Source organism: Scyliorhinus torazame, chromosome 14 (assembly GCF_047496885.1).
Source record: "Scyliorhinus torazame isolate Kashiwa2021f chromosome 14, sScyTor2.1, whole genome shotgun sequence".
In the NCBI taxonomy this organism is placed as follows: domain Eukaryota; kingdom Metazoa; phylum Chordata; class Chondrichthyes; order Carcharhiniformes; family Scyliorhinidae; genus Scyliorhinus; species Scyliorhinus torazame.
Window position 1 is genome coordinate 105854158 of NC_092720.1, and position 23822 is coordinate 105877979.

A 23822-nucleotide genomic window follows, 5' to 3' on the forward strand; every position below is an offset into this window, starting at 1 on the left:
AGGGAGTGAATGTTTTGTGGATGGTGTGCCAATCAAGCGAGCTGCTTTGTATCGTCAAGATACTCTTCATGGGTTGAAGCAAGACCGATGCTTATGTGAAGAACTCATTCTTGTCATAATAGTTAGATGTACTTTACATTGCTGTACTAATATTTACAGAGTGATTACACCAATCAAGTCCAGAGCAACAGGTTGAATTATGGAAACGTACAATATTTCAGGCACAATTTATCACCCATGGACATTTCTGAAAGGATACCAAGTTCAATACATTCAGTGAAGACAAATGAACCAAACATGCAAATAATCTCCGATATACCAAAGGTAGGGATCTCATCAATGATTTCAACAATTGTTTGAGTGATGTGTTTGCAAATTGTGCAATTATGTTCTAGTCTAACAACCCTCTCCTAAATAAAGTGTCAAATGGTTAGCACTGTTGCTTCACAGCTCCAGGGTCCCAGGTTTGATTCCTGCTTGGAACACTGTGCGGAGTCTGCACATTCTCCCCGTGACTGCGTGGGTTTCCTCCGGGTGCTCCAGTTTCCTCCCACAAGTCCCAAAGACATGCTTACTCAATGAATTGAACATTCCGAAATCTCTAGGTGCCTAAAACTCCCCTGCTTCAAATCTTGAAGGTTTCGGCCTTCACCACCAAATCAGGCAGCGGATTCTTGACACCCACCACTCTCTGGGTGAAGAAGGCCCTTCAAATTTTGTCCCCTCTAATCCTTCTACCAATCACTTTAAATCTGTGGCCCCTGGTAATTGACCTCTCCATTAGTGGAAAGTAGACATTCATATCTGCTCTGTCTAGGCCCCTCATAATCCTGTCATCCTCAGTTAAGTCACCAATTATCTTTTTATATCCATTATCTTTCCACACTTTTTGATCAAGAGAATTTGCCATTTTCCAGTCCTCTGGTCACTCCGATATCCAAGGAGGATTGGAAGATTATTGATGTGTTGGGTGTTCTGGATCACATACAGGTCACCAACACTTGAAATAGTGCAACACTATTTTATTGAATCATTAACTGTTTAAACATACTCAGGCTATGGGTGAATACGATACTAGCTTTAACTAAAGACCTTTGCCTTGTCCTAACCAGTCAATGCACTCAGCACATGGTGAATGTCTGTGCTACAGGCTGTGAGCTCTGTCCTCCTAGCTGCAACTCGAATGAGCGGGAACTCTGATGCCCCTGTCTTTATAGTGCATGTGCTCTCACTGGTGATTGGCTGTGGTGTTGTGTGTGTTGATTGGTCCCACTGTGTGTCCATCAGTGTGTGTCTGCACCATGATATACTGGTGTATATTATGACAATTATGACCAGTATCTCTGCAATTTCCACACTTGTTTTCCTTGACCTATCCTCAGAATCGTTACTTCTGATCTAGCATGAAAAGGCCACAGATTGTAACTTTGCTGCAAAAGGCCATTTGTCATGTGACCTATCTCTTTCGGAAACCATGATTCACTGCTTGGGGTCAACAATTCCACTCGTCGTAATGTGGCATAAATTCCAGGTTCTACAGTATGGATCCGATCATAAATACCTCTGAAAATACATTAAAGTTTATATTACAATAAATCCTGTTGTGGTGGAAATTCACTGTATATACTGTTACTTTTCTTTGATGTTTAAACCCAATTCACTAATAAGTTAAACTTTATTGGGCTGCAATTCCACATGATCTGATCATGCGAAGGAATGCTGGAAATCAGCCCCTTCCCATATTGCTAATACAAGAAGTTGCAGGTACTATCCTGCCTGTGATAATGTCCAGATGCAGTATGTAGGACATGCAGTTTAATTGTTGTAAATGTCTATCATATGTAGTAAATTTCTATGGTCTAATTGGGAGAGGACAAGGTAATGAGAGCTATGAATGGATAGGGCATAGGTACAATGGGCTGAATGGTTTCCTCCTATACTATCTATTTCAGTGGTTAAGTGTGTTTAAAACAACAACAAAAAAGTCCTGCTACTTAATGGTTCAGGGCTTGCGTTTAAATGCCATGAAGATCATTTGCTGAGAGGAAAGCTTCCAAGGGCAGGAGGTGGTGCAAGTGAGGGAGCTGTAGTGAGGTTGTATTTGTGCTCTGATGGGTGGTGAGGGTAGGGAACAAGAGGTCTGAAATTCTATACCAGTGATTAAAGTATGTTTAGAGGAGATGTGCAAGGCAGGTTTTTTTATACTGAGGGTGGTGAGTGCCTGGAACGCGTTGCCAGAAGAGGCTGTGGAAGCAGATACATTAACAGCGTTCAAAAGGCATCTTGGCAAACACATGGATAGGATGGGTATAGATGGATACGACACAAGGAAGTGCTGAGGCTTTTGGCAAAGGTTGGTATCATGAACTGGTGCAGGCTTGGAGGGCCGAAGGGATTGTTCCTGTGCTGTATTGTTCTTTGTTCTCAAGTTGCCATCGTCCCAAATAGGGCTTTCTCTTTTGAGGGGGAGAGCTGACTGGTGGTTTGAGGTACCCTCAATAATGACGCTAATAGATTAAACTGTAAAGAAGGCTTTATTAGACTAATAACTATGCTAGAGCTAGAGACGAGAGCTGACTGTTACACCGACCATGAGGCAGCCCTTTATGTATGGCTCCCAGATGGGCGGAGTCCCCAGGGTTCCAAGCCCGGTCTTAAAGGGGACATCACCTTACATGATGATAAGGCAGTAACCGTTCATCACATTCACCCCCTGTTTAAAAAAGAGTCCGGCGGGGTTGAAGTGCCATCATAGGTCCATCCGTCTCGGTGGCCGGATCGTCCTCCTCGACCTCCTCAATTCGGGCGGTGGTGCGGCGGGCACGGACGTCCCGGTTGAGGGCACATCTGGGAGCACAGCGGTCGGAGCTTCGGTCGGGGCAGGGGAACTAGGCAGGGCCGGGGGTAGCGGTGCCGGCGCCGGCGGGATGTGTAAAGGGGGGGCGCAAGGCGGGGCGCACGGTAGGGGCTCACCAATGGGTGGTAGGGCCGGAAGGGGGTGTGTTGTAGGGGGCGACGGGTCCTGCAGGGGAGCGGCGCGGGAAGGGGCGTCTGTGGTGGATGATCCAGCGGGTGCCAGATCCCAGAGGGAAACCGTGTCTTGCCTGCCATTGGAGTACTCCACGTACGTAGGCGTAACTGGGGTTGGCGTGGAGCAGTCAGACCTTTTCAACTAGGGGGTCCGTTTTATGGCTCCTCGCGTGTCTCCGGAGAAGAACAGGTCCCGGAGCCATCAGCCAAGGTGGGAGCGAGACCCCGGAGGTAGACTTCCTGGGGAAGAGAAACAATCGATTGTGAGGGGTCTCATTCGTGGCCGTGCAGAGGAGTGAGCTAATGGAGCGTAGGGCATCGGGTAGGACCTCCTGCCCGCGGGTGGTTGGGAGATTTCTCGACCGCAGGGCCAGAAGGACAGCCTTCCACACTGTCGCATTCTCCCACTTCACCTGCCCGTTTCCCCGCGGGTTATAACTGGTCATTCTGCTCGAGGCGATGCCTTTGCTGAGCAGATACTGACGCAGTTCATCGCTCATGAACGATGTACCCCGGTCGCTGTGGATATAAGCGGGGAAACCGAACAGGGTGAAGATGCTGTGCAGTGCCTTAAGCACGGTGGCTGAGGTCATGTCGGGGCAGGGAATGGGAAACGGGAGATCTCATCGATCACGGTGAGGAAATAGGCATAACGGTTGGTGGACGGGAGGGGCCTCTTGAAGTCCATGCTGAGTCGCTCAAAGGGGCCCGAGACCTTCACGAGCCGAACCTTGTCTGGCCGATAGAAGTGCGGTTTGCACTCCGCACAGATCTGGCAGGCCCTGACCATGGCCTTGACCTCCTTGGTTGAGTAAGGTAGGTTGCGGGACTTGATGAAATGGACGAGCCGGGTAACCCCCGGGTGGCAGAGGTCATTGTGGATGGCTTGCAGGCGGTCCTCCTGCGCGTTGGCGCATGTGCCGCGGGACAGGGCATCTGAGGGCTCGTTGAGCTCCCCGGATGATACTTGATATCGTACGAGTAGGTGGAGAGTTCAATCCTCCACCTCAAAATTTTATCGTTTTCTATTTTGCCCCGTTGCGTGTTACCGAACATATAGGTGACCGACCGTTGGTTGGTGACGAGGGTAAACCTCCTACCGGCTAGGTAGTGTCTCCAGCGCCGCAACAGCCTCCACAATGGCTTGTGCCTCCTTTTCAACTGCAGAGTGTCGAACCTTGGAGGCGGTGAGGGTTCGGGAGAAGAACGCTACTGGTCTGCCTCCTTGATTGAGGGTAGCAGCCAGGGCGATGTCTGATGCATCGCTCTCGACATGGAAAGGGATGGTTTCGTCCACCGCGTGCATGGCGGCCTTGATGATGTCGGCCTTGATGCGGTTGAAGGCCAATTGAGCCTCAGCCGAGAGGGGAAAATTGGTGTCTTTAGGAGTGGGCGGGCTTTGTCCGCATACTTGGGACCCACTGGGCGTAATAGGAGAAAAGCCCCAAGCACCGTTTGAGGGCCTTGAGGCTGCGGGGGGAGGGAGTTCCTTAAGGAGGCGCATGCGGTCGGGGTCGGGACCTAGGACCCCGTCTTCCACGACATAGCCGAGGATGGCCAGCCGGGTGGTGTGGAAAACGCATTTGCCCTCGTTATAGGTCAGGTTAAGAGCTCGGGCGGTCTGGAGAGACTTTTTGAGGTTAGCGTCATGGTCCTGCTGATCATGGCCGCAGATGGTGACATTGTCCAAGTACGGGTATGTAGCCCGCAAACCGTACTGGTCCACCATTTGGTCCATCGCCCTTTGAAAGGCGGAGACCCCATTTGTGACACCAAAGGGGACCCTGAGGAATTGGAAGAGCCGGCCGGCTGCTTCGAAGGCAGTATAGGGGCGGTATTTTGGTCTGATGGGGAGCTGGTGGTAGGCGGATTTGAGGTCGACCATGGAAAAGACTCGTTATTGGGCGATCTGATTTACCATTTCCGCGATGCGAGGAAGGGGGTACGCATCAAGCTGGGTGAATCGGTTTATGGTCTGGCTATAATCCACGACCATCTGTTTCTTCTCCCCGGACCGAACTACCACCACTTGCGCTCTCCAAGGGCTGTTGCTAGCCTCGATGACCCCCTCTCCCAGTAAACGCTGGACCTCTGACTTGATAAAAGCCATATCTTGGGCACTGTAGCGCCGGCTCCTGGTGGCGACCGGCTTACAGTCAGGAGTGAGGTTCACAAATAGCGAGGGGGATGCGACTTTCAGTGTCGCAAGGCAGCACACCGTGAGGGGGGGCAAGGCTCCGCCGAACTTCAGTGTCAGGCTTCGGTGGCTGCACTGGAAATCCAGTCCGAGCAGCAGGGGGCACAGAGGTGAGGGAGGATATAAAATTTGAAACGGGTGTATTTGGCGCCCTGGATCGAGAGATCCACAATACAGTACCCTGTGATTTGTACCGAGTGGGACCCAGATGCGAGGGCTTTGGTTTGGGATGTGGGATGGGTGAGTAGGGAGCAGCGCCTTACCGTTTCAGAGTGGATAAAGCTCTCCGTGCTCCCGGAGTCGAAGAGGCATGCAGTGTCGTGCCCGTTGACCTGGACCTGCATCATGGAGTTCTGCAGATGTTTTGGCCGAGTTTGATCGAGGGTGATCGCGGGTAGTCGGAGTCCTCAGCCGCCGCCGACTGCGCGTGTCGGGTCGAGAAGATGGCCGCCGACTAGCTGGCCGCTCCCATGCTTCGCACGAGGCTGATGACACGTCAGAAGAGGGCGTGTCAGGTCGGTGCGCAGCAGCATTGCGAGGCCTGTGGGCCCGAGAGCCTGATTTTCGGGCCGGCTGTTCTTTGTTTTTCTGGCCCCTGGGTCTGGCCAGGCAGACCCTCGCAAAGTGCCCTTTCTTCCCGCAGTCGCTGCAGATCGCGGAGCGGTCTGGGCAGCGTGGGCGTGGGTGCTGGCCCTGCCCGCAGAAGTAGCATGGTGTGCCCCCATGGTGAGCGGGTCACCGCGTGGCGCAGGCCTGTAATACGGTTGAGTCTGAGGAAGTCCGGGGGGGCTGGCAGAGTCCGCGGGGTACGTACCCAAGTTATGTCGGGCCACCGCCAGCGAGGAGGCGAGCGTTAGCGTCTCCTGGAGGTCGTTTACCCCATTTTCAAGCAGCCGCTGCCGGATGTAGGTCGAGCGGATGCTGGACACGAAAGCATCCCTGATGTACAGGTTCATGTGGACTTCCCCTGTCACATCCTGATAGTCACAGTCCTTGGGAAGTGCGGTGAGTTTTTCGACAAACCCGTCAAGCGATTCCCCCGAGCGCTGCCGGCAGGTAGAGAGCAGATGCCGGGCGTGCACCTCATTGATGGGTTTGACAAACCGCTTGCGGAGCAACTCGATCGCCTCATCATAAGTCGTCGCCTTTTCGAGCGTGGCGGAGATTCTTTGACTCATCCGGGCGTGGAGTAGACGCAACTTGCGTGGCCCCAGGATGGGAGTCTCTGCGGAGTCCAGGTAGGCCTCGCAGCACCGCAGCCAGTATTAAAAAATTTCCTTCGCCTCCGGCATTCGTGCTTCCAGATTGAGCTTCTCTGGTTTTAGGCCTGCGTCCATCCTGAATCTAGTTTATTCTAATTAATTGAGGTACCCTCAATAATGACACTTGGAGATTAAACTGTAAAGAAGGCTTTATTAGACTAATAACTATGCTAGAGCTAGAGACGAGAGCTGACTGTTACACAGACCATGAGGCAGCCCTTTATGTATGGCTCCCAGATGGGCGGAGCCAGCGGCGGAGTCCCCAGGGTTCCAAGCCCGGTCTTAAAGGGGACATCACCTTACATGATGATAAGGCAGTAACCGTTCATCACATGGTTATTTAACCTGAGGATCAATCATCACACATTAGGCGAGGGACAAAGACAATATAGCCAGGACGGGAATTGAACCCACACTGTTGGCCTTGCTCTGTATCACAAACCAGCTGTTCAACCAACTGAGCTAAAGACACCCAGTGACTAGAAATTGGTTTGGCAGATAGATCAAAACATTCAGTTTGTAGTTAGCAGGAAGAGAGTTTGCCTAATCTTACTTATAATAGTAATAATAATCTTCATTAGTGTCACAAGTAGGCTTACATTAACACTGCAATGAGATTACTGTGAAAAGCCCTAGTCGCCTGTTCGGGTACAGAGAGGGCGAATTCAGAATGTCCAATTCACCGAACAAGCACGGGCTGGATTCTCCAATTGCCGACGGCGAAGTCGCATTCGGTGATTAGTTAGAGAATCTGTTTTGACGCCGAAATCGGGGGCGGCACTGTTTTTCGGATGCTACGCCCCCCCCAAAACGGCGTCATCGCTGAGTATGCCGCACGCCTTTGGGACGGCCTCAGGATGTCACCTGAAGGCCCTCCCCACTGCTCTGCCCCCGATGGGCCGACTTCCCGATGGCGTGGATCACTTGTGGCCTGAGGTATCGTCAGCCTCGCGTGTCGGCTGAGGACTATGTCCAGCGCCGCCACAGTCGGGGTGTGTGGGAGCGGGGTGGGTGTGGGGAGCCATTCTGCTGTCCTTGGGGGCTTCGGCGAGGGCGTTACAGGGGGGGCAATATCTGGCACCCCATCACCCGGGGTGTATTTGCTCAAAGAACAAATACAAATGACATTCCCAAGCCCGCTCCAGCTACAGAAGAATAACCAAAGCCCAACACCCTTGCGATTGGGGGTGGCACAGTGGTTAGCACTGCTGCCTCATAACACCAGAGATCTGGGTTTGATTCCAATCTTGGCTGACTGTGTGATGTAGAGTCTGTGTGGTGTGGAGTCTCCGGTTTCTTCCCACTATCCAAAGATGTGCAGATTCGGTGGATTGGTCATGCTAAATTGTTCCTTAGTATCCAAAAGGTTAGTTGGTGTTGCAGTGTTATGGAGATAGGGCGGGGAAGTGGGTTGAGGTAGGGTGTTCTTTCGGAGGGTTGGTGCAGACCCGATGGGCTGAATGGCCTCCTGCACTGTAAAGTTTCTATGAAATAACATAGTATTCCATTCAATCAAATTCAACCAAATACTTAAACTCCCCCTGGGGGCCATATATTCCCCATCGTGTTACCCTGACTACCACTAGCCCCCTGACAACTGTAGCACAGCCCCTTTAATTACAAACTACAACACACCCCAAACCAACCCCTCCGAACCACCCCCCATTAAAGTCCCAATCGAATCCATTTAATCAAGTCCAACTCTATGCTCCTTGACAAAAGCCTCCGCGTCCTCCAGCATACTGAAAGAATTATCTTTCGACCGAAAAGTGACTCTCAGCCTAGCCCGGTACCACTCCAAACCTGACTCCATTCCTGAATAGCGCTGACTTTGCCTTATGAAAGCCACATTCCACTTCGGCAACTCTGCTCCGACATCTTGGTGTATCTTGATGATGTTTCTTTCCCACCTCCGGACCAGATTCATTTTGGCCCATTGAAGGACTCGCTCCTTCTCCTGGAAGTTGTGGAATCCAATAATCACTGCCCATGGCGGCTCATTCGCCCGAGGCTTTACCCGGAGTACTCGGTGGGCCCGATCTAACTCTGGAGGGGACAATCGACCATCTCCACGCCCCACATCCCCCGCCCCCTCAAAAGTTTGGCAAACATCTGAGAAATGTACTCAGTCAGCTTCGGATCCTCCACTCTCTCCAGCAACCCCACGATTCTGAGGTTCTGTCTCCTCGATTTGTTCTCCAAGTCACCCACCTTTGCCCCCAGAGTCTTGTTCCTTTCCTCCATCCTCCACTAGCAACATCTCAGCTTCCAATGAGATTATTCAATCTCCATGCCGCGACAAGGCCGCCTCCACACCCTTCAGCATTTCTCCATGCTCCTTCACCGCCTCAGAGTTTTTTTCCAGCTTCTTCCGAATCAGGCCAAGTGCCTCCTCAATTGACCGCTTATGGGTTTCCATCATCACCCTGCCCTGCACCTCAAAAAGCATCACAAACTGTTTGTCAAACTCCTATGCCATCACCCCAGTCAGTCTTTCCACCATGATAGGAGCAGCCCCATCCAAGGCTGGGACTGCCACCTTTCCTCCTGCTGAGCTCCACAGACTTTCTGGCTCCGTTGAAGGATTACCCCCTATAATCTTGCCACCAACTTTCTTCATAGGTTTCAACATATTTTTGGCGACACATTCTCCTGTTCCCACACGATGGGCCAGTTCTGATAACCAAAATCCCTGGGACCTGGGTTAGAAAGTCCAAAAAACAAAGACCTGGCGGGAGATAACTTATGGGCGACCTTCTCCGACCTGTCGCCACCAGAAGTCCTCCACAGAGGAACAAACATGAGAGAAATGTCTTCTGGAGAGTCCAGCCCAAAATGTATAATCAAAGCACATTTCCTGGGGTAAAGCTAGATTCCTGTTTTTCCAGAAGTGAGATAAGTGTGAATGAACAATATTTTTAAATGTACTTAATGATTTATAAAATTAACTTCATCATTGCATATTTAGTGTTTGTGAAGAACCGATTTTTGTCGTATGAGTTAGGTGTGCTTTACATTGCTGTGCTGATTTTCACTGAGGGACTGCACAAGTCAAGTCAGGAGGAGTGGGCTGATTACAAAAGAAGTATGGCGTGATTTAATGGGGAAAAAGCAGAGTGCTGTTTTGGGCACGTTTAGTGCAGGTGCCGAGAACGACCCCACTACTAAACAGGACTGCTTTTTTTGGCCTCGAGGAATGCCCTGCCAAGGCCGCAATTACCTCATTCTCTGAGGAGATCGGGGGGCCCCATTCTCTCGACACCCTCGCCACGCCCCACCGCGGCCTCAGGACCCCCACAACGTACTGATTAGGGGGTTCTGGAACCCCCCCCCCACCTGAAAAGGGGAGGCCACCACCGGACCTGACCCTATCCCTGGCATCCGGGCACCGGCACCTGGCAGTGCCACCCAGATGCCTTGGCAGTGCCATCCGGGAGCCATGACAATGTGAGGGGGGCACAGCCACGCCCCCCCCCCCCCCCCCTGTGCAGACCAGTGTTAAATGGCGCCATGGCAAGGTATCCGAGGTGCGGAAATTCGATCCCGGACCTTGGGAGCACTGGGTGCAAACATATTTAGGTGAGGCTAACTGTTCCCACAAATATGTAGATCTGGATCATGCCTAGTGAGGGCGAGATCATGATTGCGACCTCTCACGAGATCTCGTTAGATCTCTCGAGGCATTCCGCGTGTCGCAGTGATATTTAAAAAATATATTTTAATTCTCCTTTTTCACATCTGCATCATATTTACAACAATAAATGATTAACAATAACAACAAATACAATGGCAATACCCCAGCTAATAATCCCCTTATCCCACCCACCCTCAAACAGCTTCCAACATTTTGAATACAAAACACCAATGAAGAACAATCTTCATAAACTTATATATTCCAAACCCCCCCCCCCAACAGTGTTCGATGTTCATCATGCACTTTCATGAATTGGATGACAAGGCCCATGAGTTGTAAAATCCTTCCATCCTCCCCCTCAACTCAAATTTTACTTTTTCGAGTTTTAAGAGCTCCAGTAGGTCCCCCTTGCCACACCGAGGCAAGGGCGAAGAAGCCAATCTCCCCCCCCCCCCAAACAGAATCCGCCTTTGGGCGATTAGAGAGGCGAAGGCTACGACAGCTGCCTCCGCACCCGCTTCCAACCCCGGCCGATCCGACACCCCGAATATGGCTTCTAGGGGATCTGGTTCGAGTCTCACGTGCACCACCTTTTGAGGTTTTCCTCAAGACCTCCATCCAATACCCCTCCAGTTTTGGGCAGGACCAAAACATATGAACATGATTTGCGGGCACCACCCACAGCGTTCACAAACACCCTCCACCCCCTCAAAAAGTCGGTTCGTCCAAGCCCTTCTGAGGTGGCCCTATACACCACCTTCAATTGGATCAGCCCCAAACTCGCATTCACCCTCCGTAGGACCTCACACCACAACCCTTCCTCCATGCTCACCCCCAACTCTTCCTCCCACTTTGCCATAATCCCATCCAGTGATACCTGGGGTGGGATTCTCCGACCCTTCATGCCAAAATCGCACTCGACGCAGGGGCGGAGACTTACCCAAAATAGGCTCCCACGCCGGCACGCGAGAATCACCACCATTTGCGCGCGCGGGCAATCGACGCGGCGCCGGTCGGGAGCCATTGGAAAAGGCCCCCCCCGGCAATCTTCCGCGATCGACCGGCCGAGTTCCCGCTAGCGTGGTTCTAATATGGTTTCACCCGGCGGTAACTCGGACTCGTGGTTGGTTTGGGCATTATGGTGGGGGGCATGGGGATCGGACTTTGGGGGGGGGGGCCTCAACGACAGACAGGCTCGCGACTGGTGGGCACCGATCGGCGGACATCGCGATCTGGAGGGACCTATCTTCCTCCGCGCAGGCCCGCTGTGTGGCTCCACCATGTCCGCGGCACCCGCGCCGAGGTGGGCTGCCGCGCGCATGCACGGACCCGCTTGCTGCCGCCGTGCGCATGCCACGCAGACTGTACAGCAGGACTGTGGGACTGCTAGCCCCCTGGAAAACGGAGAATCACATCGGACCTTCGAGGAAAAAGTCCAGAGCGATTCTCGCCCGTTTTCCGACGGACGTGGGGACTTAGAACCCAAAAGGAGAATCCCGCCCCTTATCTTCTTCCAGATTGATGCATGATCAATTACACTCAAGACAAAGCGATTTCATAACTGAAGGCTTTAATCGACTAGAACTTGTTCCCCAGCAGCTTCGGTACAGAAAGTGAAGGCTGCTGGGATGGCACCGGTTCTTATACTCCGCCTGTCAGGGTGGAGCTACGTATCAACAGCCAATGGTAAACTCCTAGGTTTAACCAATGGTCATCAGCCTCTTAGGTACCGCAATACCTGATAATACCACATTCACCCCCTGTTAAAAAAGAGTCCGGTGGGGGTGGTGGCCAGTGGTAACAGTCGCCTTTAACATGGTATGATCAGATATGGCTGTACCGTGATACCTCCTTACAGGGCTGTCGAGAATATTTACAAAGTGTTCGTTCACGGTTAAAGTCACAGCGAAGCAATCAGTCGATCGGGTGGCCTGGTCGTCCTTCTGGATCGTCTGGGCTTCGATGGTGATTCTGGTGGGGGTCCAGGTGGTTGCGACTCCGGGTGCGTGGTTTCGGCCTCCCTGGCAGCTTCGTCACCTCTAGGCGGCGCTGTTGGGGCAAACGGTTGACACGGGGGGGGGGGGGGGGGGGGGGGGGGGGGGGGGGGGGTGCCTGTAGGGAGCGTCGGTGGGCGGGCGGGCCTAGGCAGGAGCGGCGGGAGTACTGACCCTCCAGTGAGGTGCTGTGGGGGTGGTGGGGGTAATGGTTCGGTGCGCGTGGGGTTCCGATGGGCGCCAGGTCCCGTCGGGAGACCGTATCTAGCCAGCCGTCAGGGAACGCCACGTAGGCGTACTGAGGGTTAGCGTGCAGCAGGTGGACCCTCTCGACCAAGGGGTCCGACTTGTGCGCCCGCACGTGCTTCCGAAGCAGGATGGGTCCGGGTGTCGCTAGCCAAGTTGGGAGCGAGGTCCCGGAGGAAGATTTCCTGGTGAAAACAAGGAGATGTTCATGAGGTGTCTGATTGGTAGTTGTACAGAACAGCGATCGGATGGCGTGGAGGGCCACCGGGAGGACTTCTTGCCAGCGGGAGACTGGGAGATTCCTGGACCGTAGGGCCAGTAGAACAGTCGTCCAGACCGTTCCGTTCTCCCTCTCCACCTGTCCGTTTCCCCGTGGGTTGTAACTGGTCGTCCTGCTTGAGGCAATGCCCCTGTTGAGCAGGAATTGTTGTAGTTCGTCGCTCATAAAGGAGGACCCCCTATCACTGTGTATGTACGCGGGGAAACCAAAGTGTAAAGATACCCTGGAGGGCCTTGATGACGGTGGTTGCGGTCATGTCTGGGCAGGGGATGGCGAATGGGAACCAGGAGTACGCGTCAATCACGTTCAGGAAATACGTGTTGCGGTCGGTGGAGGGGAGGGGGCCTTTGAAATCCATGCTGAGGCGTTCAATGGGACGGGAAGCCTTTACCAGGTGCGCCCTCTCTGGCCGGTAGAAGTGCGGTTTGCACTCCGCGCAGATTTGGCAGTCCCTGGTGACTGTCCTGATCTCCTCGATGGAGTAGGGCAGGTTGTGGGCCTTAATGAAGTGGAAAAAAACGAGTGACCCCCGGGTGGCAGAGGTCCTCGTGGAGGGCTCGGAGGCGGCCCACTTGTGCAGTGGCACAAGTGCTGCGGGACAGGGCATCAGGAGGCTCGTTTAGCTTCCCCGGACGGTACAAGATCTCGTAGTTGAAGGTGGAGAGTTCTATCCTCCACCGCAAGATCTTGTCGTTCTTAATCTTGCCCCGCTGTGCATTATCGAACATGAAAGCAACCGACCGTTGGTCCGTGAGGAAAGTGAATCTCCTGCCGGCCAGGTAATGCCTCCAATGTCGCACAGCTTCTACTATGGCTTGTGCCTCTTTTTCGACCGAGGAATGGCGAATTTTCGAAGCACGGAGGGTACGGGAGTAGATGGCCACGGGCCTGCCCGCTTGGTTGAGGGTGGCCTCCAGAGCTACGTTAGACACATCGCTCTCGACCTGGAAGGGGAGGGACTTGTCGATGTCGCGCATCATGGCCTTTGCAATGTCTGCTTTGATACGGCTGAAGGCCTGGCGGGCCTCTGTCGACAGGGGGAAGGTTGTGGACTGGATTAGGGGTCGGGCTTTGTCTGCGTAGTTGGGGACCCACTGTGCATAATAGCTGAAAAACCCGAGGCAGTGCTTCAGGGCCTTGGGGCAGTGAGGGAGGGGGAACTCGATAAGGGGGCGCATGCGCTCAGGGTCGGGACCTATAACTGCATTTCACAGTACGTAGCCTAGAATGGCTAGACGGTCGGTGCTAAATACGCATTTATCCTTATTGTACGTTAAGTTAATGATTTTCGCGGTCTGGAGGAAATTGCGGAGGTTGGTGTCGTGGTCTTGCTGGTCATGGCCGCAGATGGTGACGTTGTCCAGATACGGGAACGTTGCGCATAAGCCGTACCGGTCAACCATTCGGTCCATCTCTCGCTGGAAGACCGAGACCCGATTAGTGACACCAAAGGGAACTCTTAAAAATTGATAGAGCCGCCCATCTGCTTCGAAGGCATTGCACTTGTGGTCACTATTACGGAGGGGTAGCTGGTGGTAGGCGGACTTGAGATCCACCGTGGAGAAGACCTTGTATTGCGCGACCCTGTTTACCAGGTCGGCTATACGGGGGAGAGCGTACACATCCAGCTGCGTAAACATGTTGATGGCCTGACTGTAGTCAATGACCATCCTATGTTTCTCCCATGTTTGTCCCCGGTCTTTACCACCACTACTTGAGCTCTCCAGGGGCTGTTGCTCGCTTCGATGACCCCTTCCCTCAGCAGCCTTTGGACCTCTGACCTGATGAAGGTCCGGTCCTGGGCACTGTACCACCTGCTCCTGGTGGCGACGGGTTTGCAATCCGGGGTGAGGTTCGCAAACAGGGAAGGCGGGTCGACCTTAAGGGTCATGAGGCCGCATACAGTAAGGGGGGTATAGGGCCGCCGAATTTAAAGGTCAGGCTTTGCAAGTTACATTGGAAGTCCAACCCCAGGAGGGTAGCCGCGCAGAGGTGCGGCAGGACATAAAGGCGGAAATTGTTGAATCTCCTGCCTTGGACAGTGAGGTTCGCTAGGCAGAACCCCTTTATCTCCACCGAGTGTGACCCGGAGGCCAGGGAGATCCTTTGGTTTACAGGGTGGGTAACAAGTGAACAGCGCCTCACCGTGTCGGGGTGAACAAAGCTTTCCGTGCTCCTAGAGTCAATCAGGCAAGACGTCTCGTGGCCGTTGATGAAGACTGTCGTTGTTGCTGTTGCGAGTGTCCGAGGTCGACTTTGGTCCAGTGTCACCGAGGCCAGATGAAGTAGTTGTGAGTTCTGATCGGGCAGCGTGTAGTCGGCCGTGCTGGGGGCCTGGGGCCCCATCCAAGATGGCGTCTCCCATGGGTCGCACATGCTGGCCGGGGATGGACAAGATGGCAGCGGGGATGGACGAAATGGCAGCACCCACCCGTCCAGCGTGGTGTCCGGGGGGGCAAGATGGCCGCACCCGTGGGTCGCACGTGCCCCTAGGATAGGGGGGTGGCGGTGAGCGCTGGCCGGTCGGGGCCTGAAGGGGGGGTTGCCACGGCGGTCCGGAGTCGCTGGAGACCGTGGCCACGGTGCGGGCCTGGCAGACCCCCACAAAGTGGCCCTTCTTGCCGCACCCTTTGCAGGTGGCGGTGCGGGTCAGGCAGCGCGGGCGGGGATGATTCGCCTGCCCACAGAAGAAACAGCGGGGCCCGGCGGCGTTAGCGGGCCGTCTTGCCGCGCAGGCCTGCAGGGTCAGGGGGAAGGTCTGTGGGGCTGCCGCTGGGGGTGCCACGCTGCCCAGGGGGCCGCCGCGCGGTCGGGCACATAGGACTGTGCATTTTGGGAGGCTACGTCCATGGACCCTGCCAGGGCCCGTGCGTCTCTAAGTCCCAGGGTGTCCTTTTCTAGGAGACTTTGGCGGATCACTGAGGAGCTCATACCTGCTACGAAGGCATCCCTGATTAAAAGTTCCGTGTGCTTGCTCCCCAAAACTTGCGGGCAGCCACAGTTTCGGCCCAGCACCAGTAGCGCCCGGTAGAAATCCTCCAACGATTCCCCGGGGCTTTGCCGTCTAGTTGCAAGCAGGTGACGTGCGTAGACCTGATTTACAGGGCGGATATAATGTCCTTTTAACAGTTCGATCGCGGCATCATAGTTCTCCGCCTCCTCGATAAGGGTGTAGATCCCAGGGCTGACCCTTGAGCGCAGGAGATGCATTTTCTGTCCTTCTGAGGGGGTGCCTCTGGCCGTCTCGAGGTAGCCTTTAAAGCACGCCAGCCAGTGTTTAAATATTGCAGCCGAGTTCTCCGCGTGGGGGTTGAGTTGCAGATACTCCGGTTTGATTCGGAGATCCATCCTTCCAGCTTAAGTCTAGTCGATTAAATTGATGCACGATCAATTACACTCAAGACGAAGTGATTTCATAACTGAAGGCTTTAATCGACTAGAACTTGTTCCCCAGCAGCTTTGGTACAGAAAGTGAAGGCTGCTGGGACGGCACCAGTTCTTATACTCCGCTCCGCCTGTCAGGGCGGAGCTACATATCAACAGCCAATGGTAAACTCCTAGGTTTAACCAATGGTCATCAGCCTCTTAGGTACCGCAATACCTGATAATACCACACAGATTAACCCTATAAATCGCTGACAGCACCCCTTCCTCCAATCTCCCCGCCGTCAATATCTATTCCAACAGTGTGGGGGCCAGTGCAATCAGAAAGCTCTGTACCTCTTTCCTGGCAAAATTTCAGACCGGCATATACCTAAACATCTCCCCTGCTCAATCCTAACCCTAATCCTAACCCAACCCATATTTCTCCCCCAGCTCCTCCAATTTAGCAAATCGGCATCCCAGAAACAAATCCTTTAATACCCTAACTCCCCTCTCCTCCCATTTTCAAAACTACCATCCCACTTCCTTGACTCAAATCTCTATGATTCCCTCGAATCGGCATTTCTCTTTACCCTGCCCACAACCTAAAGTGCTGGTGCAGCTGCCTCCAGATCTTGAGCATTGCCACTACCACCGGACTCCCTGAGTATTTCCCTGGGGCCATCGGGAGTGGCGCTGTTACCAACGCCCTCAGCCCTGACCCCATCCACTCTTTGTCGCAGCGAGATTTAACAGCCTCATCGCATCACCGAGTTGGGCACGACAAGGCCGTTCGATCATGCCCAAGATGTTTTAAACATGGACCTTTCTGAAAGGAATCCAAGTTTCATACCTTAAGACCATAAGACATAGAAATAGATTTAGGCCACTCGGCCCATCGACTCTGCTCTGCCTTTCAATCATGGCTGATATTTTTTCATCGCCATTCTCCTGCCTTTTCCGCATAACACCCGATCCCCTTATTAATCAAGAGCCTATCTATCTTTGTCTTAAAGACACCCAGTGATTTGGTCTCCACAGCATTCCGCAGCAAAGCGTTCCACAGATTTACCACCCTCTGGCTGAATAAATTCCTCCTCATCTTTGTTTTAAAGGATCGTCACCTTAGCCTGAGATTGTATCCTCTGCTTCCAGTTTTTCCTACAAGTGGAAACATCCTCACCACGTCCACTCTATCCAGGCCTCGCAGAATCCTGTAAGTTTCAATAGATTCCCCCTCATCCTTCTAAACTCCAATGACCCAGATCCTCAACCGTTCCTCATACAACTCGCTCTTCGTTCCAGGGATCATTCTTGTGAACCTCCATGGGACCCTTTCCAAGCCTTCCTTAGATGTGGGGCCCAAAACTGCTCACAATACTTCAAATGGGGTCTGACCAGAGCCTTATATAGCCTCAGAAGTACATCCCTGGTCTTGTATTCTAGACATGAATGCTAACATTGCATTTGCCTTCCTAACTGCCGACTGAACCTGCATATTAATCTTAAGAGAATCGTGAACAAGGACTCCCAAGTTCCTTTGTGCTTCTGCTTTCCGAAGCATTTCCCCATTTAGAAAATAGTCTATGCCTCCATTTCTCCTTCCAAAGTGCATAACTTCTCACTTTTCCACATTGTATTCCATCTGCCACTTCTGTGCCCACTCTCCTAGCCTGTCCAAATCCTTCTGCAGCCCGCCTGCTTCCTCAATACTACCTGTCCCTCTACAGATCTTTTTATCATCTGCAAACTTAGCAACAGTGCCTTCAGTTCCTCCTTCTAGATCATTAATGTATATTGTGAAAAGTTGTGGTCCCAGCACAGACCCCTGAGGCACACCACTAGTCACCGGCTGCCATCCTGAAAAAGACCCCTTTATCCTCACTCTCTGTCTTCTGCCAGTCAGCCAATCCTCTATCCATGCCAGGATCTTACCCTCAACACCATGGGCTCTTAATGTATTTAACAGTCTCCTATGCGGCACCTTGTTAAAGGCCTTCTGGAAACCGAAATAAATCACGTCCACTGGTTCTCCTTTGTCTAACTTCCTTGTTACCTCCTCAAAGAAATGTAACAGATTTGTCATACATGACCTCCCCTTGACGAGTACTCCGCTATTTCATCTTTAATAATGGACTCTCAAATCTTACCAATGACCGAAGTCAGGCTAACCGGCCTATAATTTCCCATCTTCTGCTTCCCTCCCTTCTTAAACAGCGGTGTTACATTCAGTAAAGGCAAGTGAATCAAATATCCAAACCAGCTCAGATGCGGCAAAGGTATTGATCTCATCACTGATTTCAATAATTGTTTGATATATTTGTAAATTGAATGGCATGGGGAAAATAACAAGCCTCTATTTCTTAACAAAGCCAGATTCCGTGATCCTCAGTTAAATATAACTCCTTTCTCCTTGCGATACTGAACCATGAGGAAACAAAAGAATTACATTCAGCCAAAGAGATCCATAACAATTTGCAGCCATACAGGTCCACTGTGCCATTACTGGAGGAAATAATACAGCATCAAATATAGTATTTGATATTCTGTTCCCTCTTGGTGCCCTGAATCTTCCTGTGCTTCAAATATTTATCCAATATTCCCTTTGGAAAATCCAATGTTGATTATCTCAACTACTCTCTGGTAACCCATTCCATTTTCTAACCATCTGAATAAAGAAGGGCATGATTCTCCGTGCCCCGCGCCATGCCGGAGAATCGCCGCAAGCGTACCATGCTGCCCCAACGCCGGCGCGCGATTCTCCGAAGTGCGGAGAATCGGTGGCCTTCGCGCCGGCGCGTTAGGCGCGGCGCCGGTTGCGGCCCGCTATCCGCGGCCCGACCGCCGATTCTCTGGCCCAGATGGGCCGAGCGGCCGCTCCATCCACACCAGGTCGCTGCCGGCAGGTACCCTTTGCGAAGGCTTGTGGGGGCGGGGGGCGGGGGGCTCCGATGGGATCTGGCCCATTCACGACGGCGCGGGCAATTAGTCCCGGGAACGGAGAATCGCGCCCAAAGTTTCTATTTACATTTCATTGCTTTTTAATGACAGTTTGAAACTTGCCCTGGTCTACAACAGGGGAACTAATTTATCCTTTTTTACATTTTCAATGTAATTTTACATATCTATATTAAATCCCTTTTTCGACTTCACTGCTTTAGTGGGAATATTTCCCATACCTTCATGTTCTAATCATAACAATGAGCCAGAATGCACTGTCAAAATAACAGCAAAGGCTAGTGACATTGCTTATATTTATGGGTGAATAGTACATCCACTTGAGATGAGTAGCAGATGTGTGGTTAAATGACAATAGTTGCACTTCTTCGCTGTTAACTTGCCTAAAGTTGCAGATCAGCCTTAGCCTTGCGTTTTTTTTTCAGAAACGTCTTTTATTTGTCCACAGAAACTTTAGTCTTGTAATTAGAAATCTAAGTACCCATTTGATATTGTGATAAATGTATTGACTGCAAATACGCCTCTCTGGTACCGAAATTGAACGTTTGCAAATGTGGAATCACATTCCTTCAGGTTTTGAATTTTTCAGGAAGATTTTAAATAACCAATTTGTTTTGTACTTTTGCTTTCTGTTTTTTTGTTCTCTTAATCCAATATTTTTACCCTAAAGTTCTTCCCCTCACTTATTTCTCTTTCTGTGCCTGATTTGACATCAAATTAATCTCCTTTAAATTATCTTCCTCAATCTTTCCCGTGTTTAATGTGAAATTCTCTTATCTGATGAGTTAAGGAGATACCCTGTTGGTTATCCAGTTTACTCAGGTCCCAGATGCTCAACTCACACTTCTAGCAATTTTGAGGCAAAATTCTCAATAATTGCTATGGTGGTTAATGTGCCAGTTGTAACTGTGTTTTGCAAGTATTTGGCGATAATGTAATTGCAGCAGGAACAGAGCTCTATCCTATTTCAAACTGTAAAATTTTATTTCTGACCTGCCATAGCTCAGATAATAAATATATGTGTCCAGAAATAGCAATTAATTTGGAGGAGAGAGAAGCTGGTTTCCCCAGAAGAACATAATTGTAGACTTAATTCTACAATTCCATACTTCTAAGGCCTCCAACTATGAGCCAGATTTTCAAAGTGGGGTTGGGAAGCTGACACCCAGAGAAATTCCTGGTCCCGATCCTGTGACTGAACTGTGTTCAATGCCAGATGGCCTGCTCGGAACCTCATTACAGTTCAAAAAAGGTTAGGTGGGGTTACTGAGTTATGGGAATAGGGTAGAGCTGTGGGCCTAGGTCGGGTGCTCTTTCCAAGGATCGGTGCAGACTCAATGGGCCAAATGGCCTCCTTCTGCACTGTAGGGATTCTATGATTAGAGATGGCAAGTGTTGTGTATTCATGGTATTCATAGTGTTTCCTCACGAGCAGCCTTGCAGTGGAATAGGGGAGAGCCGCACCAGAAAACTAGTGTGACGGGAGGGAGAATCCAGCCTCATTGACTGTTTACAGATCGTCGCCCTGGAGGCAGAAGCTAAAAGGTTGGTGGTGGCCCAAGGGAGCTTAAAGCGGAAAGTCGAGGACCAAGAAAACAGGTCCCTACGACAAAACATTTGGATTGTGGGCCTGCCAGAAAGTATCGAGGGACGAAACCCGACGAGCTACAGCGGCCAAATGCTGGGCAACCAAGTCGGGAGAGACCGCATCTCCAACACCCAGAGGTCAACAGAGCACACAGGGCTCTCAGGCCAAAACCCAAGGCAGCGGAACAACGTGAAGCTGCACCAATACCAGGATCGTGAGAGGTTCCTGAGGTGGGCGAGACAGACTAAGGCGATTATCTGGGAAGGGCACAAAATCCAAATATATGAAGACATTGGGGCACAATTGGCAAAATGCAGGACGAGTTTAAACAAGCAAAATTGGCCCTATACAAGAATGGGGTGCTATGTGGTATGCTGGTCCTAGCCAGGCTCTGGGCCATGTGCCAGAACAAAGAGCACTATTTTAATGGCTCAGCAGAGGCAAACAAATTTGTATGGACCAACGGCCTGGACATGGGGCTAGTGAGGCAGCGATGAAGGTGGATCAGTGGAGGATTGCGAAAGAGGTAGAGACTTATTGGATGTTTGTTATGTTTGCGTGGGACTGTACTGCCACGCTCTGACCAAAAAAGACTGGGTCACAGGGAAGGGCGAGGGCAGGGAAATGCAGGTGAGGGTGAAGTACAGGCAGAGAAAGCAGACAGTCAGCAGGCGTAAGTTAGGAGCTAGATCAACGCCAGGAGGGGGCCACCACACCAGCAGGGCTAGCTAGCATGGGAAGACAGACAGCAAGCGGGGCCGCAGCGTACTTCCTGGCAGGGAGGGGGAACGCATTGGGGGAGGGGGAAAGGAACACAAAAGGAACAGGAAGGAAGAGAGGGTAAATTTTCGGATTGGCCTCGGCGGGAAGGAACATGTTGAGGAAACAAGATGACGCCACAGCGTCCCTAAACAAAGGGAGACCCCGGAGTGCAGGGGCACACCCAGGTGGTGTGCACACAGTTGGCGGCCATGTTGGGTGCCCTCTGGACGAAGGGAAGCCCCAGAGCGCAGGGCCCCGACCTCATGGTGAGAACGGCAACCGTGGCTATTTTGGACGGCCCCCTAACAAAGGGAAATCCCAGAGTGTAGGGGCACGTCCACTAGGTAAGTATGGGTGATTCCGCAGGAAGAGGGGGACAAAAAAAATCCCCACCAGGATTATCACTGAAACATCAGGGGACTTAATGGGCCAATGAAAAGATCCAGAGTTTTCGCCCATTTGAGAAGTTTGAAAGCTGACATAGTTGTCCTGCAGGAGACACACCTGAGGGAGAAGAAGGAATGTGGGTAAGGAAGGGCTGGGTGGGACAGACATACCTTTCATGTTACAGGATGAGGTCCGGGGCGGGTAGCCATACTGATTAGCAAGAGGACAAAGTTTACAGCAACAAGAACGATCACGGACCCAGGGGACGGTCAGCGGTGTTCTTGAAGGGGCACCGATAGTTCTGGTAAATGTGTACGTTACCAACTGGGACAATACAGATTTCATTAAAAAGACCATGGGGGAAATTCCCGACATCGACATACACTGACTGATCATGGGGGGTGACTTCAACTGTGCACAGGACCCACTGATAGACCGATCGAGCCACAGATCGGGGAAAAGGACAGGCATGGCCAGAGAACTGGGAGCATTCATGGAACAGATGGAGGCAGTGGACCCATTATCCTGGTGAGAAGGAATTCTCGTTCTTTTCGTCGGTGTACAAAGTATACTCACAGATAGAGTTCTTAGTAGTGGGAAAATCGGTGCTTCCAGAAATAGTAAGGGCGAAATTCCCCACGATAGTCATCTCTGACCACGCTCCACATTACATGGATGTGAGGATGGAGACGGGCTGTGCCCAACGCTCCACATGGAAGAAGGACATGGACCTCTTGGCCGATAAGGCCTTCTACCAGAAAACATCACAAGCCATAGGCGAGTACGTTACTGGCAACCAAAACGGGTAAGCTTCACCTTTCACGTTCTGGAAGGCACTGAAGACTGTGATTAGCAGAGAGATTCTAGCCTACGAACACGTAGAGCCAGGGAAGAGAGGGTGGCCAGGCAACAACTGATCGACTCCATCCTGGAGGTCGACAGAAAGTACTCCGAGGCCCCAAACAAAGAGCTTCTGGTGGAGAGAAAAAAGCTACAAATGGACTTTAACTGGCTATCCACCAGGAAAGCAGTGCATCAACTCCGCCAGACATGGGGACCTTTTATGAACACAGAGGAAAGGCTAGCCACTCACTGGCTCATCAGCTGAGAAAGCAGGCAGCCACGAGGGAAATAGCGCAGGTGAAGAATAGCAGAGGCAGACTGGTAGCTGAACCAAAAGAGGCCAATTGGGCATTTGAGGCCTTCTACCGGGGACTGTACACCTCCGAGGCCCCACGACGGGGGCACAGGGATGAAACGGTTCCTCGATGAAATGGATATGCCAGTCACGGGGAATGATAGACTGGGGAGGTGGAAGCACCAATAGGTCTGGGATTGATCATGGAGAGCATCGGCTCTATGCAAGCGGGGAAGGCACTGGGACCCGATGGGGTCCCAGCGGACTTCAATAAAAAATTCACACCAGCCCTAGCCTCACACGTACGGGACATGTTCGCAGACTCGCTAGCGAGGGGCACCCTGTCTCCAACACTAACAGAGGCCACGATATCGCTGATACCCAAAAAGGACAAAGAAACGACTGAATGTGGATCATACAGACCCATTTCCCTACTCTATGTGAAAGCAAAGACACTCGCGAAAGCCTGGCCAAGAGACTGGAGAACTGTGGTGGTCACAGAGGACCAGTCAGACATTGTCAAGGATAGGCAGCTAACTGTGAACATCAGGCAGCTGCTGAATGTAATAATGACACCCCTCAGGGAGAGAACAGCAGAGGTGATCGTCTCCGTGGATGCAGAAAAGGCCTTCGACAGAGTCGAATGGAAGCACCTCGTTGAGGTACTGGAGCTGTTTGGGCTAGGGATGGGGTTTAATTCATGGGTGAAACTCCTGTACAACACCCCCAAGGCGAGTGCACGGACCAACACCACCAGCTCTGAATACTTCCAGAGGCACAAGGCAGGGATGTCCACTGCCCCCGCTCCTGTTTGCCCTGGCAATCGAACCCCTGGTGATCGCCCTGCGAGACACGAAAGGCTGGAAGGGCATCCAAGGAGAAGGCAGAGAGCACAGAGTCTCACTCTACGCGGATGACTGCTCCTCTACATCTCGGACCCACAGAACGGCAGGAAAGCAATCATGAAGCTCCTGGAAGAGTTC

At 51.9% G+C, this 23822-nt stretch overlaps 1 protein-coding gene across 2 annotated transcripts in view; it reads left to right on the forward strand.

Moving 5' to 3' along the window:
- Positions 1–23822, forward strand: part of LOC140389936 (ubl carboxyl-terminal hydrolase 18-like) — a 112863-nt gene that overhangs the window by 17806 nt on the left and 71235 nt on the right. Inside the window, exon 2 of one of the 2 annotated variants that reach the window (XM_072474595.1) lies at positions 160–324. The exons of the other annotated variant lie outside the window; for it this stretch is intronic. Coding sequence (XP_072330696.1) covers positions 160–324 — 165 coding nt within the window. The remainder of the gene's footprint in view (positions 1–159; positions 325–23822) is intronic. 2 annotated transcript variants of the gene reach the window in all.